Source organism: Temnothorax longispinosus, chromosome 3, assembly GCF_030848805.1.
Source record: "Temnothorax longispinosus isolate EJ_2023e chromosome 3, Tlon_JGU_v1, whole genome shotgun sequence".
Classification (NCBI taxonomy): Eukaryota; Metazoa; Arthropoda; class Insecta; order Hymenoptera; family Formicidae; genus Temnothorax; species Temnothorax longispinosus.
The window spans coordinates 2,772,246-2,788,746 of record NC_092360.1 but is presented as its reverse complement, the minus strand read 5'-3'; the positions used below and the strand labels follow the sequence as shown (position 1 = coordinate 2,788,746).

Sequence of the window (16,501 nt, the reverse complement as noted above, 5' to 3'; positions counted from 1 at the left end):
ATTTTTACATTTACACAATGTGTGGATATATATATCATATGCACTTTTCTAAATATGAAAAATATATTGGGATTGCTTTTAGGATTTTATGTTTTTATTGCAAGTTTTAACAAAATTAAAAATTTCTCTATTTACCCTAAGAAGAAAAGAAAACTATCAAATTTCTTTACACTGTCCTATTCGAGAACTTTGCAAAATCACTATTTAAGAGTATTGGCAGTATTCCTATAACAATGTACATTCATTAATTTTTGCAGACAAATAACACATCTACGATTTTTATAACTACATATAGTAATTGTTGCATACATAAATTTACATACAATTGTTACATATATAATAATAAATATAATAATTGTATGTGTTTATAATAATAGTGAATTGTAAATGTATCAGCTTATTATAAGTTTAGAATTTATTAAATGTAACGTTTTCTTACTTGTCCCTTTTTTACATAACATAAAACATACATATTTTTTACATCATAAAACATACACATTGTCCATTCTTTGATTAATTTTATATTAATCTTCTGATAAGATTATATATGGCTTGTTATACATTTTGGTATAATTCATTATTTACATTTGCTAATGTCTATTGCAATAAAATAGAAGTTAAAGGATGATAGAGTATATTTGTTTCCATTAAAAACACACGACAAAGCAAATATATAATAAAGCATGATATTGGCATCAATATAAACAAGATCTTTTTAAGGACATATAGCTTCCTAGGAACAGACGACAAATCTTCGCTAAATACCAACAAGGAACAAGAGCATTGTTTAACAAAGAGTTTATATAAATCACTGAATGCCATGTATTTTGCGTGATTCTCAACTATGTGTATACCAGTCTCAATTTTGAAATAGCTCAAAACGTTGACATGCGCTGACATGAAATTTGCATTTATGCTTACATACATATATTAAATGTCCCAACATTTTCGGATGATTACAAAGTTAATGAAAACTTTTCTAATCTGTTTGTGTGTGCAAAGCATACATAAAATAACTTTCATTATTGCATTAATTCAGTCTAAATTCTTTACAACTATACACTTGACATATTACAGATATGTAAGCATATAATGATAACAAATAATTTTGGCGCCAGTACTTCCTCACTAAAAACGGTTCTTATCATCGTATAGTACGTAATTATAAATATATTGTCCTTCTTATAGCAAAACCATGAATGTGCAAATTTTTACTTTTTAAGTAAAGAAGTGGGATAAATGTCTCTTTTTATTCTCAACTGTATGCCAAAACAATTGGAATAATGATGAATGTATACATAAATTTCAATTTTAATTTAAAAAATCTCGAGTTACAATTATCGAGTCAAAATAAGGTATTACATTTTACATTCAATTATAAATTTCCAAAATTTATCGAATCGCTCATGATATTAGCATAAGAGGAACGATATATCATATAGTACTATAATTATAAATATCTTATTTAGCATCTTGTGCTTTCCAGCATTTACTTATTAAACATATGATATAAATAAAAGCGATTTGCGAAGATTAAGAATGTAGTATTATAACGCTATTTATAGTGAGAAAATTCGAAAATGTTCGACATTTTTTAGTACAATTCCGATATATATTATTAAGTTATTACTTCGGTGTCGTTAACTGCTTTACACATTTATATATCATAATATTATTCGATCGCTGAGTTGTTAGCCGATCGTTTCTCCAATTAATTATTTTTAAAGTAGAGAATTCTTGAACGTGCAACAACATTGTTTAAAGTAAGGCACGCACTTGAGTCGGCATTTCCCACGAATGCAAACGCTTGTCTTTACTTCCCGCTATAATCTGAAAGATAATAAAATTGAAAAGTCCGATCAGTATTTATTAGTATCAATATGTTATTTTATTTCACATTTTTAACTAAATACTCAAAAATAAATTAATTAAGAAAATATTTATTGACATTTCATGAAAAAATATACTTTAAAGGAAAAAAAATACACAATACACAAATTTAAAGAAAGCTATTAGGGAAAAATTGTTAGGGGGAAAAGAAATTTGCATATTGAATACGTACCTTATTATTTACAACCTCTATACTTAATAACATATTCCCTGGGCCATGTATGCTACATACTAATTTGTGATTCTGTAAAGAAATTTAATTGAATACGAATAATGCAAATATATTGTAATAAACTGATTATATGACTTCTCAGATACGAGGATGTAACACTCACGTTTATATTAAAAACATAAATATTGCCGTCGTAACAGCCTGCGAAGAGTAGATGCTTATAAAGACGCATACACACAATACCAACACCAGCATCATATTGAATTGCTTGTTCACCAGTCTGCAATTATATTTTAAGAATTATTATACAATTCAATTTCTATTTCGAAACAGTTTAGAAAAGCTATCGTTACTTGCCGTGAAATCGAAAACGTTTATGGATCTGCTGCTTGTACCACAATAGATCAAATTATTATGACGCAATAAACTGTAAACCGTGTGATTCTTCTGGCCGCTAATCGTACGGAGAAACAAGCCATTCAGTGCATCGCGTATAGCTATAGGTTGGTTTCGAGACGCTACAATAAGGATTTTTCGCGGGCCTTCATTTGTCGCTTTAAGCGCAAGTACAGACTTATCCGAAAATGAGATAGTACTTCCTTTAGTGGCACTAGTCTGCAAATAAATTTATGTGTATATAAATACAAATTATATAAATATTAGTTAAATATTTTTTTATATATGGATAAACCTCAACCTTTTTTTTCTCTCTCTTAATATAAATTACTATATCCATATTGGGAATATGTACATCAATGTAGCTTAAACAAAAAAAAACTTACCTTGATTTGAAAACGCGAGACATGGCCAGATTTAGTTCCAATAAAGATTATTCCCCATGCTTGATCCATACACTGGATCGGACTGTTTATTTGCGCCGGATTCTTTATCAATTCGCCACTCTGCAAAGAGGCAGTTTTTTAATTAGTTTTTCAATAAAATTGCGCGTCTAAACCGCTAAATCTTACCGATATATCGTAACAACGCAAGGTGCCATCCAAGGAACCAGAATACATAAGCTCTTTGTTAACTCCTGTGATATCTGACTTACAGATATACAGACATGTAACCGCGGATTTGTGACCTTTATAGATATTCAGTATCTCATTAGACGTCTGACTGTATCTGTATATTTTACTGTCTTCACTTGCTGCTAGGAAAGAATTCTTAAAAACCTAAAAACAATATATAAATTATATTTAGCTCGTTTTATACAGAGTATAATCGTCTATCGAATTGCTACCTTGATGTCTAAAATAGGCCCTTTGTGGACCGTGTACTGCATTTTCGCTGATTCCTCGCCGTCGATCTCTGGTGCTTGTGAAACAGATTCTTGAGTGAGATCTTTGTCGCTACTCTCCTTGATCGGCTTCTCTTCTAAGAGTTCGACTTCGGGTGTTGCTTTGTCGCAGGGCTTCTCCGGGAAAAAGAAACTTTTGCTAGAAGCTGCAATGGAAATTACTGTATTTTGATTGCTCGTGGTATGCTGCGTAGACGATGTGTCACTCGGTGCACAAGGATTGACGGCAATTATTCCAAGTCTGTCCAGAACCTCGGGTTTGACATATTTAAGGAGAGCGGGCTTACAGTCGATCAATCTCACTTTGCAGTTTTTTATTTGCTCCTCCGTGTGCTGTTTCCTCTTCTTCGCGTTTGCCACGGTGCTGTTATTCGAAGCTGTGGATTCTGTAATCATGTCGGAGTGTTTAGCCAGACTTACGATCTCCTTTTTAGACTTAGCTTTTCGGCTAATAACTTTTCGCCTAATAACATTTTGCACTTTCCGTGCAACGCGATTCTTCCTACCATTGCTTGTGACTTTTTCATCGGGCATTGCCCACGTAGGAGATTTGCTTCTGCTTCGCGTTGTGAAATTTGTCTCGTGAAGAACGCTCGAATCTCGTTCGCTGCTGTTCGAATCAGCATCGACTTCCTTTACCCTGCTAGACCTGACAGTCTCACTGGAGTTTCTGGCACTCCTCCGAACCGGCGCTGAGTTGTCGTGCTTGCGACGAAGCTTCTTACTCGGTTCTCCGCTCTTCGCGGTTGCTTTGTCGAACGAGATGGTAGAAGTCGACGTGTGTTCCAGACTGGACTTTTGTTCGATGGACGTATCGTTGGATTCTTCCGATCTTTCGCTCGTTAGATCAATTAGAATGGAACTGCCATTGCTTTGATCGTGATCCAGGATTTTCTCAAATGCTCGTGACTTGTTCTCGGGATTACTTTTCTCCTCTTCTTCGGCGGCTGTATTCTCCATGCTTTGACAATCTTGTTTCAAAGCAATCGCGTCATTCGAGAGCTGCTCGGATTCAGCATCCGATTTTTTCTGCTTTGTATCTGTTTTTTCTCCGGTAGACTCTGAGACACTCGAGTCATGAGTATCTCTTGTTGCTATCTTATTGTTCCGGTTAGATGCGACGCTGTCACCTGATTCCTCGTTCTCACTAATATCGGAGTATCCGGACTTCGCATTGCTCAATTGCGGTACAGATTGTGGTGCATTACTTACGCTGTCGACCGTCTCTTCTCTTTCATCAGCGTCCACTGCGGGTTTATCCTTCGTTTCGCCTTTCTCATCCTTCTTGTTTTCCTCCACGATCGACTTAACGGCTTGCGAGCTATCTCGTGAACTCTTATCCTTCTCCTCCAATCTCTCAGGGTTGGCCGAAAGTATATTTGTTGTAGAATCAACCAGACCAGTGCCCACGACAGCGCCCTCCGTGTCTTTAAATTTCTGCGACAGTTCCAGGCTGAAATCATCTTTTATTAAAATTTTAGGCACGGATACTTTAATGTCAAAGCTGCGCGACGTGATATTATTGGAATCTTTCGAACGGTCACGCTCGCAATCTAAAGAATGGTTCTCTATTAGAGTTTCTTCAGGGGTGATGCTACTGTCCGGTTCCATCCTGTTACGTTCATCGTGGAAAGGAATCTTGTCCTGGCTCACGGCTTTAAAAACGTGATTCGATCCGTCCGCACCAGGCACGTCGTTACTGTCCTGCCGCAACGCGACCTCCTCTACGTTTTCCTTCTCTCGACAGGGCCAATCCGAATTGGCGTTCGCTTCAGCCTCGACGTAAAATTGATTATCGGACTGCAATACAGGGGAGACGTTGGACGTCGCTGGAATGTCCTCAGAAGCAGGTGCCTCCAATTGAGGCTCATAAAGACTTTCCTTGTTTTCCACCACAGCGTTTATCATCTCATCCATGCTCTTCAGTATGTTCGGATCGACAACGAGATCCGTGTCTTCCTTCTTCTGGCTGAGCGAGTCGATCAAGTCTCGCTTTTGTCGCAGCTTCCTGATGTACAACTTGGACAGAGGCAGCTCCTCCTCCTCCATCGTCAGGTTGTTAACCGTCCTCAGGAAGTTATCCAGCTGCTGCTTCTTCTTCTTACGCACTTCCGCTTTCATCTTCCGCACTTCCGCTCTCATCTTCCGCGACCTGGCCTGTTCCTTCTTGAGCGTCTCGTCCAGCAAAACGAGACCCGTCGCCTTCCTGTTCTCGTGTATCTCCGACGCGGTGTTCTGCACCAGAGAATTCCACGTGCTGTCGTCAGAATATATAGACAAACGCTCCGGCGTGCTGTGCACCTGCTTGCTCGGCGGTTGAGAATTCGCCTTCGCTGCTTCCGCCTTCGCCGCTTCGTCTGGTGGTGAAATAACGTTTCGTTTATCAATATCAAAATATTTTGCGCGTTCGGTCTCGCCTTTAGCAAGATCCTGCAAATCTGAACGATCGTCCGCATTTTTATCCGCTGTGCTTTTATCTGAACAGATCGCACGCTTCAAATCGATATCACAAGCAGATTCCTCCTTGTCGGATTTCCCAGTGATTTTCTCCTCTCGCGCCTCATGATCTACCGCATCGTTCGATTCGGGTTTCTGAATGATATCTTCAGATAGTACGGCGTCAACCGTACTATCCTCCACTTTTCTACTCACGGAAGTTGAAGTCTGCTGTTCTGTCATCTCGTCAAGGTCTTCCTCCTCCTTCTCCTCGTCTTCCCTCCCCTCTTCTTCCCGTCGGATTGTCTGCTCCAGTCGCGGCTTTTTCTTCCACCGAATCACAGGCATTTTCGTCTTCTGGTGCACTGGCGTGTAACTGGAAAGCTCATCATCCTCCGAATTGCGAGATGAGATTCTCTTTCTCTCCTTAAGCGACGATCTCGACGAAGGCGCGTTTTTTATTTGTTTGGTATGACTTATTTCACTGTTCTGCGATATTAACGTTGACGGTACTTGAGGTTGGCCGGCAACAGTATCGTCTTCTCTCGTCCTCAGTATTACGCTGCTGTTCGTCACAGAATCTTCAGTTGGCAAGACATCATTCCGTAATATCTCGTGCAACTTTAGCTTCTCATTCGATAGCTTACGCATCTCGAGATCGATTTCCAGCATTCTAGCTAGAATAGCTTCCCTCGTGGTAGCGGCGATCCTTCCGGATTGCCTCATCTTCTTGAGTCTCTTCACCAAGCTGGTTTTGTTCGACGTTTCTTTAGACCGACACTTCATCTGTCGTTTGTCTTTCAACTTGTGCAAAATTGTACCGTTGTGTTTCCTCTGACTTTCGTAGGCTCTCTCGTTTATTTTCTCAGAATTTTGCTGTCGCCTCTTTTCCAACAGTTTATCTAACTCCTTCATCTTTCTCAATTCCACAACCGGATTACGCAGCATACCGCTGTGAAGACGTTTCTCGATGTTACCGGAAGGCGATGTTACGGACCTACCGTCGTGGTTAACGTCGATATCTTTATAAACTGACTGGTCACACGAGCCGTTTTGCGTCGACGATATTGTGTTTACGTTTACAAAATCCTGCGCGGTCGTGTCATTGGGAGTCTCTAGCGCATGCGTTTTTATGTTGTTTTGACCGTCTATGTTCCAAGCCGATGTTTGGTAATTCAGACACGCCTCGCTCATCTGTTGCGTCTTATCTATCTCAATTGTCACTTCTTTATTTTCCGTCGGTACATTGTTCGGAGATTTCAAAATAAAATTCGTCGCTTCCTTCAAGGCGGCTTTCGTCCGGATATTCAGTTTCAGTGTTCTCGATGTGTCGGTCGGCGATTGTTCCGCCGACGCCTCCGCGAGCGAATCATTGTCCGACGACGGTATGTGCTTCAAGTCGAGTTTACAATCCTCCGGCTTCGATAAATCGGCGCAGGGCGTAATCTGCGTAATCATCGTCGTTTCCGGAGTGACCGCAGGCGTGATGTTGTACGGCGGGCTTTCTTCCTGAACGGGGAAGTGCACGCACTCGTCGTCCTTGTTGTCGAACGTTGCGGTGCCTTGTAAACGATCGTCCAAGTCTAGGAACATGTCGTTATCTAGATGCTCGTCGGAATCGAAGCCCGGCAATTTGTCGCAAGGCGCCTTTTCCGCGGATATATTTGCCTCTAAATATATGTGATTGTCGAGATGATCCACGCCATGGCTGTCCGGCAGTCTCAACGCGTCGTCCGAAATCGTTGTCTCTAACGCGTCGGATAAACTAGGATCGGTTGTCGTTTTGAGCTTACTTGCCAAATCTTTCGTTCGAGCTTCGCCCTGAATAATTTCTTCCTCGTTAATAAACATGGATTCTTTAATCACTAATCCCGCGCACGATGCGTATCCGTCTTTGCTCATTAACGGTCTGTCCGTCTCGCCGCCTTCATCGATATCGTTGTCCTCGTCGCGTAACGCGGCCGTGACTATCTCGCTCGAGGATTTTCTTACGCGTCCTTCTCCACTTTCATCCGTCGCCGCCAAGTCGGATTTATCTCTCTTCTCGCTCGTCGTGCATTCCTTATCTGCAGCAAGTAAAACGTTATCGAAAGTGATACAAAAATTCTCACTGGCATTGACATTCGCGTCGTTAGCGTAATCAGTACCGGTTTCCAGCGTTTCGTAATCCTGTCGCCCTTCGATCTTCACGCCCTTGCAACCGGCGATACGCGTCGCGTAATTTACGTTACAATCATCGAGTAATATCTTGTCCTTATTGGCGTTGACCTCGTCCAATTGGTTGAATATGTTAGGCTGCTCAAAATCTATCATGGTTTCCTGAAGAAAGCCTTTGAACGGACTACCTACGCTGTCGAGAGAGGTAGTACCTTGCTGTTCCTGAAAGTTTTTATTTGAAGCTGATGGTCCAGCGATTTTCTTAACCCGAGATTTGTCCTCCGTCGCACTCGCAGATTTGTACGTATCTGGTATATTAAATTCCATATTATCCTCTTTACTATCGTTAGTTTTAATATTTATTAACAGCTGATCTTCCTTACTTCGTCTATCTTCCTTGTCGATGCTATCCGATCGAGACATCGCTTCCAGTTTGGAAATGCCGCTTGTATCACGATTAATTGTGCTCTCCGATAGATCTCGATCATTCGATTTTTTAATCTGACTTTGGTCCGCATAATTAAACGAAAGCTCCATATCTTTCGCTGCATCGGCTTCTTGAATCTTAGACGTAGAGGAATCCTTCTTGTTTATCTTTACAATTGAAGTTTTATTTTCGGGAACTTCCAGGGCAATTTTCGAAGCTGTCGATACATCGAGTTCGGGAACGGCATTACAAATTTTTCTTGCGCTTCGATCTTTTTTATTTGCAATCTCAGTACTTGCTATGTTCTTCGCACGTTTTACATATCGAGTTTCTTTATCTCGCGTCGTCTTAGAAGAATGTTTACGCGTATCAACGTCAATATTACTTACAGTTTTTTCAGCATTTTCTCGTTTAACAACATTGAAGTTCGAGGAACGTTCTTTCGGTTTAATATCACGCGGTAATTCATCAGCATTGTTGTCAGTGTTCCCCGAGGAAATTGTTGACGGTTCCGTTTTTATGTTGCTATCATTTACCTTACTTTCGCGAGAATCTATCGATTGTATTCGTTCAGTTTTTATGTTGCTATCATTTACCTTACTTTCGCGAGAATCTATCGATTGTATTCGTTCAGTTTTTATTTTATTTATATTACCGGTATTATCGATCTTCTTTTCTTGAGCCACCTCTTCTGCCCTCGTCGTCTTTTCCAAAGGAAAATGTACTTTCGTCGAAACTAGACCAACAGACTTTGACGCTGCCGCAGACTTCTTTTTCGCCTTTTGTTCCATCGCCAATTCCTTTTTCAGCTTCAGCTCCTTGCTACCTTCCGACCGAATATTCTTAAATCGTTTAGAATCAGACGAAACTTTGCTTTGTGATTGTTTATCTGCTACGCTCTCTCTAATCTCTGCGAGTTTCCTGGATCTTGGTGTTATAATTTTAGATGTTACTACAACGTTGGATATTACTTTGATATTGCTAGCAGCCGGCGATACTTTAGCTTTTGATTTATTCTGATTAATTTTTTTAACACCGCTATCGCCGTCGACGATATGATTTGAATTTTTTTCTTCAGGACGTCTCGGTGCTAATTCTGCAATCGTAGATTCCTTCGTCATTGGTTTTTCTCTTTGCCGACTATTTTTTCCCGACGTTGATTGCGCGGTGTCATCTTTATTATTCGTTACGCACGGAACAGCTAATCTTGAAACTAATCGCGGATCTAGAATGGGGCCGCTGTATGTTGATATGAACGTAGATTTGTTTACTGCAACTTCCGGCTCTGTGGCTTTCGGTGTAAGCGAATTTTTCCGCGTCGATATCGCGGGATTTTCTGCGGGCCTCTTCGGTTCTGATTTTTCATTCATGCGACGTTCTTTAGCGCGCTCGTAATATGTCTTTATGTCGATCTTTTTGCTGGCACCTTGCTTCTGAGTCACAGTACTCACAGACGAGACACCCGATACCGACGATGCTGATGTAGCGACCGTTGACACTCTTGATACATCGTTATCACTAGCTGAGATTTCATTAGCGTCTTTTATTTTGGTAGACAATTCGGCCAAGGTGCATGGCGTCTCATTCAGTTGTAATCTTGCACTTTTACTAGCTCCTTCGGTCGATAAAACAATTTTATCCTGATTACAATCGACGTCAGCTGTTCGACAGGCTCTATTTAAATCCTCCGTGCATTCCGAGAAATTCGCCAGAGCAACCGTGCTCCAATCTTCCGGTATGCAAGTGAATACATTCAGGGGAACCTTGTTGTCATTCATATCGGATGTTTCTGGCATTTGCTTCAATTGCGCCTTGGTCTTCGGTTGCGTCGGGGAGGCTGTCGGCAGTCTGTCTTCCGCGTATAGTTGCGTGGGATTGACAATCGCCAGCGGAATTTCATGTGCCAAGGGAGATTCCAACTTGTTCTGCGACGCAGAGAGTAAATACGCCGCCTTATTTTCCATGACGAGACTCGAGGCACTTGCAAATTCAGCGTTCTCGATGATCGCTTCTTGGCCGATGTCCAGTTCCTCTTTAACAATTACTTCTTGCGTGATCTGATTTTCTACGATCTCCTTCTTAATTTCGCTCTCCGTCAGCAATTTATCGGCATCGTCCGCTTCCTCATCATCTTTTTCCGAGGAGGAATCGGAGGAGCTCGTCATTTTCTTGTTTTGCCTCTTCCTTCTCATACGTGCTTTCCTCCGCTTTCGGCTTTTACGATTCTTCCGCGACTTTCGCGACTTCCGCTCCCGCTCAATCTCGGCATTCACCTCGTCTCTTATCGCTTCGTTCAACGACATTTTCTTGGCTACCTTCTCATTCTCTTTTATCACCCTCAATAGTTTTGCAACATTTGCGTTATCGGTGCTGCTACTGCTGTTGCTACTGGTGCTGCTACTGCTACTGCTGTTGCTGCTGTTACTGTTGGTATTGATAATATGTTCTAAATATCCTGTACTATGTCCTCTATCGTCGCTATGTCGTCTAGATTTTTTATGCTTATCCTTCTCCAAAGATCTGTGTCTTGTGTTTGACGGGTGCTTTGAAGATTCGGACGAATAACGACGTCGCGGGTAAAATTCCCTACCACGTAAATTTCCTCTACTTGATAATTTTTTGTTATTAACAGCGATCTTTTTTGTGCAAAAAGAAGGTGTCGGGTTCATCTGCGTTTCGAGAAGCGTATCTCGCGTTTCGAGAAGCGTATCTCGCATTTCGAGAAGCGTATCTCGCGTTTCGAGAAGCATCGTTCCGCTTTCTGTTGTTCCGTATCTCGCTTCCCATTCTTCTTTGGTAAGATTTCTGTACGCGTGCGGGTCTTCCTGTTCCTTCCTCTTCCACCTATCGCACTTCTCGTCCCAGCGCGGGCAATTCTCCAGTCTATATGCTGTATCATCTTCCAAGAGCGCTTCTCTCTCCACGCTCCTCTCCATCGCGCCGACATCGAATTTCTTTGCGTTTTGTTGCGCCATACTGAAACGCTTGCGTTCTTTTACTGCCGCAGGGATTTGATTTTTCTTCGTTACTTCTGAAAATATATCATCTAAATCATGTTGCAAAGTTAACAAGTTACTACTAATAGGATCATTATCTACGATAGTGTTACAAATATCATCTTTCAAGTTAAGATCGTTACTCTTAACATTATGCACTTGTACACACGCGGTCATTAATGCCTTCTCATCCGATCGCGTGTGTACGTCCTTGTTATATGACATTTTTGTTGTATGGCCTTTGTTTCTTACACATTCCTGACTAACATCATTCGACGTTGTTGTTTTATTTGCGCACTCTGTAGCATGGGTAACAGAACTGAACACATAATTCGTATTTTCCGAGTGACATTGGCTACTCGAAGCTGTTGCGGACTCAGCGTGATTGTCTGGTTGCACATCCAATTGCAGCACTTCATTTAAATGATGAATAAACTCTGTAGGCAGATCCGTAACGGACACAATAGCGTCGGTATCCAACATCGCGTTCAACTGCTTCATAAATTCCTGCTGATCGTACATTTTCATCTTTTCATCCTCTGCTTGTCTCATCTCTAAGGATAACGTAGACTTTTTTTCCTTGACTAGACGCTTCATTATAATATTAAACTTTCGAAGACTAGTGTTATTCACCATGTTGTAGATATCGTTCGTACTCATCTTTAAAAATCGGCTGATGATCTTGTTCTTCCATGAAGTTTCCATATTAGAATTCTCGTTCTTCTCTATACAACTTCTTGATTTTTGCGCGTTGATCTTCGAATAAAGTGAAACGTTAGAAGATTGAGATTTTTCCGTGTGAATATCCTTTTGTGGCTTTTTATGAGGCAATGTAGCAGCCTGGTTTGCAATTGATTCGAATAATATTGTGCTTTTAGAATTATTTTCATTTCTCTTCAAATTCTTCTCCCCTTCTTTACTCTCTTTACTCTCTCTACGCCTTAATGTATTCTTCTTCGTTACCGAAGGTACTGCACGAGTTTTTTCTGATTCCACAGAATGCGTCATCCCATTTCTTTTCTCGATATTTTCTTGGCGCGCTGTCTTAGTATTTATCATTTTCGTTTTATTATTCAAGTTAAATACTACTTTAGGACGATCTTGCTCCATCATTAGTTCGACGTCCTTAGATTTCGCATTTGCATCTTGTATCGTTTCTTCTGATGATAGGTGGTCTGCTGTACTTTGCTCTTCAGGTACTATTTTCTTCTTGCTACATGTGTTATCTTCTTTTATCTTTTTCTTACTAGTTTTGGCTCTTGGCTTACCTGGAGGCAGGGCTATAGACTCTACATCGCCAACAGGATTAACTGAGACACTGCTTTTGGAACTTGATTTGGAACTTTCATCTGTCTTTCCTGTTATATTTGTCATTTCTTTCGCAAATTTCATAGCCTCCTGCATGTCATCCAAAACATCGTCTTTGTTCACGCTGTAAGATAAATCAGGGGAGGAAGAGAGTTCTGGTAGGGAAGATGGAGATACATAAGTAAGAGGCGTCGCATGCATTTGAGGTAATATTGGCGGAACATGCGTATTGATGCCAGATTGACTGTTTAACGGCATAGGAAATATTGGAGAAAAATTTACCGAATCAACGTGAGGCGGCAGAAAGACATTATTTTGGTTGGACATTTCTAACGGTAATTGTTGAAGCATAAATCCACCATGTGTATTTAAGCCCGTATGAACATCTATATTTGTATAAGCGGCAGGCATTGGATTTTGAGCGTTACTCCATGCAGGATTTGCGTCTTCATGAGGTATTGTTGATCCGAGTAAACATTTTATATTTGGCGGTGGGGCTGTAGGATCGAATAATGGTGGTAAATCGGGTGGTATTGAATATGGAGGCAAGATACGTGGTGGTTGGTCTTGTTTCAATAATATCGGTGGTGGAGTAGTAGGATCAAAATCAACGGGTAACACCTGCTCGGTATGCGGAGACAGGTTTGGTGGACTATGAAAAGAATTTTCTTGCACTTTTGGCAATTGGTTATCTAATGCAACATTATTTGCTGACACATCAGCTAACGCTGGTTGTATCAACGCACTGTTACTACCGTTTGAATTTTCTGCATGAACGTGAGAATTTAAGACATTTTCTTGAACTTCGAAATTCGTTAAAAGCTCTTCGTTTTGCGGTCTCTCTTCGTTTTCCTTCAGCAAAATATTCTGATCTACTGAATCAATTGGAAATGACACAGTCGGTAAATTCAATGTTTCAGACTCTTCTTGTTCCTTCGTAGCATCCGTGGGATATTCTCCGATTTCTGTAGCATCCATGGGATATTCTCTGATTTCTGTAGCATCCGTGGGATATTTTCCGATTTCTGTAGCATCCGTGGGATATTCTCCGATTTCTGTAGCATCCGTGGGATATTCTCTGATTTCTGTAGCATCCGTGGGATATTTTCCGATTTCTGTAGCATCCGTGGGATATTCTCCGATTCCTGTAGCATCCGTGGGATATTCTCTGATTTCTGTAGCATCCGTGGGATATTCTCCGATTTCTGTAGCATCCGTGGGATATTCTCCGATTTTTGTAGCATCCGTGGGATATTCTACGATTTCTGTAGCATCCGTGGGATATTCTCCGATTTCTGTAGCATCCGTGGGATATTCTCTGATTTCTGCAGCATCCATGGGATATTCTCTGATTTCTGTAGCATCCGGGGGATATTCTCCGATTTCTGTAGCATCCGTGGGATATTCTCTGATTTCTGTAGCATCCATGGGATATTCTCCGATTTCTGTAGCATTCGTGGGATATTCTCTGATTTCTTGCAAAGTATCCTGTTGCTGGTCGTCTTGATCTTGTAAAATAATAGCCGGAGGTACATCATATTGATACTGAATGTCCGATTGCAATAACTCAATATTGTTATCTCCATGTAAATTTGATTGTTCCAAAATATTGGAATTATAAATTTGCTCTTGGAACTCCCAATTATCAGTTTCCATACACGCATTATCATCTGGTACATTTTCCAGATTTGTCATTTGATCGCTAGGTATCATTAGATGAGATCCATTTTCATTTTCATCTAATATTACATCATTATTTGTATTATTCGTAATATTAAATACATCCGTAGCATGCTGCGCGTTATCAAGATTAGCGTTATCAGGATTTATTTTTCCAATGTCCTTTAGATCATTGTACGTCAGTTTGAGCTCAGATGATTTGTACCCGACTACGACAGGGATACGATTTTCTATACAATCATCTTCAGCGAGATCAATCGGCACGTCTTCACTCCAAACATCTGTCGTCTTGCTGCTAAAAGAAAAAAGTTTCTGCTTCAATCGATCCGCCGTTTCGGTTATCTTCTGCTGCCGCTCCTCCTCCGAACCGAGCAGAGGCAGCTGTGGTGCAGTTCCATCTTGATCGGTCTCCGCCTGCAGACTACAGGACGCCAGGTCGATGTCCTCGTCATAATCCAGAGGTACGGGCAGTATATTGGGAGTGGGGAATCGAACGTCGAAGGTGCAGAACCTTCTCCTACCGTCCGATCCCGATCTAAACGGTGGAGCGCCCCGCAACGGGTGGGACTGGAAAAACATGTTGTTCGGCTGCCAGGGCACGCCGAACTGCGCGGGATGTCCCGGTCTCGGTGGGCCCGCATGACGGAAGGGCGGCCGTGGGAATCGGGGCCTGCCGAAGCGACGCGCGGCACGCGCGCCCCGCACGCCCCGCGTGCCCCGCGCGGCACGCGGTGGCCTGAAGCCCCTTCCGTGGCCGAAGTTGCTGAAACTCATTCCGCACTCTTTATCCTAACACCTCGGTATCGTCTCGACAAATCGCTCGCGCGAATACAGGCTAGCACCGTGCAATCTTTGGTAACTTAACATGCCGCAGCACCGTGCATCTCTCCGTCTCAGGAGCATGCACACTTATTGCACCGCTCCGCTCCGTCTCTCCAGATTCACGAATCACGACTCGTCTCTCACGTGGACTCGCGCACCCGGGATGCCAAGGATCATCGTGTTTTCCCGTCAGCTAGCGCTCCAGCTCGCTCCAGTTGACGAGATGCTGCGCGACCGACATCCCGACCTAACCTCTCTCTCTCTCTCTCTCTCTCTCTCTCTCTCTCTCTCTCTCTCTCTCTCTCACGCCGCCAAGGGTCTGGCTGACGTTCGCCGGCGGGGCCGCGTTCGACTGCGAGGCACTGCAAAGAAACACGTGTGATTAGACAGCGGAGGGGAACGCGCCGCGAGAGCCGCGACAGCGTAGACGCGTGTCACTATCGCGCGACGACGAGACAAACCTCAGCGGCGGGGACTCCACGCGTCCGTGTCAAACGATCAGATGTTTCGCGCTCCTCGCGCTCCGGTGTGCGTTTCGATCCTTCTCTCTTTCTCACCTCTCCCTTTCCCTCTCCCTCGAAGCGCCACGAGCTCTCTCTCTCGACTCCCCGGCGATGCTGTTATTTCCGTCGCGCGGTGGATCCCGCGCGCGCGGGACTCGGACGTCGTTCCCCTCGGCGTCGCAGTCCCCAGTCCCTCCTCCGGACGATCGCGGGTCTCGGCTTACCCCTCGCCGTTGCACGTTTCACGCAAACGGAACACGGGCACCTGCGAAATGTCGTCGTCACCCGACGGAGATCGCACCGTCCAACACCGTCGTTGTTGACCGTCGTCGCCGTACACTGCGCGTACACAAAGTACACATGCGCGCCGCTATCGCGGTCGACTCGCCGATAGGCTCGCTACGCAATTTGATTACGCATTCATGTATAGGGGCGGCGGGGCAGAAGGGGGAAAGTAGAGAAAAAAGAAAATTAAACAGTCACCTTAGCTGTCTTCCGATAATGTCTGATATTCACTGTCAGTACTAATATCTATAGTACGTGACGTAAGTTATAGATTTTCAACGCGGCGGTGAATATCGTGGAGCGCAGCCCTAGTTTTGATGCGCGATTCGCCTTGCCGCTTGCCGCTCGCATACGCTGCGCGTGATTATGCAAATCGAGGGGGACGGTGCATGGTTTTTCGACGTTGCTCGAAATGCCTGAGGTTGTCCGATCGAGCGCGAAGTCTCGTATATTTGCGCTTCCACGAGTAGGACGGCTTATCTATGAAAAACAAAAAGATAGGAGCTCTTTTTCGCGTGTCTCCTG

General features: G+C 42.6%; 1 protein-coding gene across 3 annotated transcripts; it reads right to left on the bottom strand.

Moving 5' to 3' along the window:
* Positions 1-72: 72 nt before the first annotated feature.
* Positions 73-16,044, bottom strand: LOC139810347 (uncharacterized). 3 transcript variants are annotated; one of them, XM_071773806.1, is made up of 9 exons: positions 15,650-16,044; positions 3,869-15,550; positions 3,306-3,748; positions 3,031-3,237; positions 2,845-2,964; positions 2,420-2,677; positions 2,226-2,342; positions 2,063-2,134; positions 73-1,830 (listed from the first exon to the last, which is right to left on the bottom strand). In XM_071773806.1, the coding sequence occupies exons 2-9, from the start codon at positions 15,138-15,140 to the stop codon at positions 1,759-1,761; spliced, it is 12,561 nt and encodes a 4,186-aa protein (XP_071629907.1). In that variant the 5' UTR covers positions 15,141-15,550; positions 15,650-16,044; the 3' UTR covers positions 73-1,758. The 3 variants fall into 3 exon arrangements, with proteins under 3 accessions (XP_071629907.1, XP_071629906.1, XP_071629905.1); XM_071773805.1 differs by having other exon boundaries at positions 3,306-7,864; positions 7,946-15,550; XM_071773804.1 differs by having other exon boundaries at positions 3,306-15,550.
* Between the last annotated feature and the right edge of the window lie 457 nt (positions 16,045-16,501).

What these genes read in the sequence shown, in the direction of transcription:
- LOC139810347 (XM_071773804.1), bottom strand. Translation starts at nt 15,140, where the DNA reads ATGAGTTTCAGCAACTTCGGCCACGGAAGGGGCTTCAGGCCACCGCGT. An exon ending in GGCCTATTTTAGACATCAAG is followed by an intron (nt 3,238 to 3,305) that starts GTAGCAATTCGA and finishes TATTGTTTTTAG; the next exon opens with GTTTTTAAGAATTCTTTCCT. An exon ending in TAGAGGTTGTAAATAATAAG is followed by an intron (nt 1,831 to 2,062) that starts GTACGTATTCAA and finishes ATTATCTTTCAG; the next exon opens with ATTATAGCGGGAAGTAAAGA.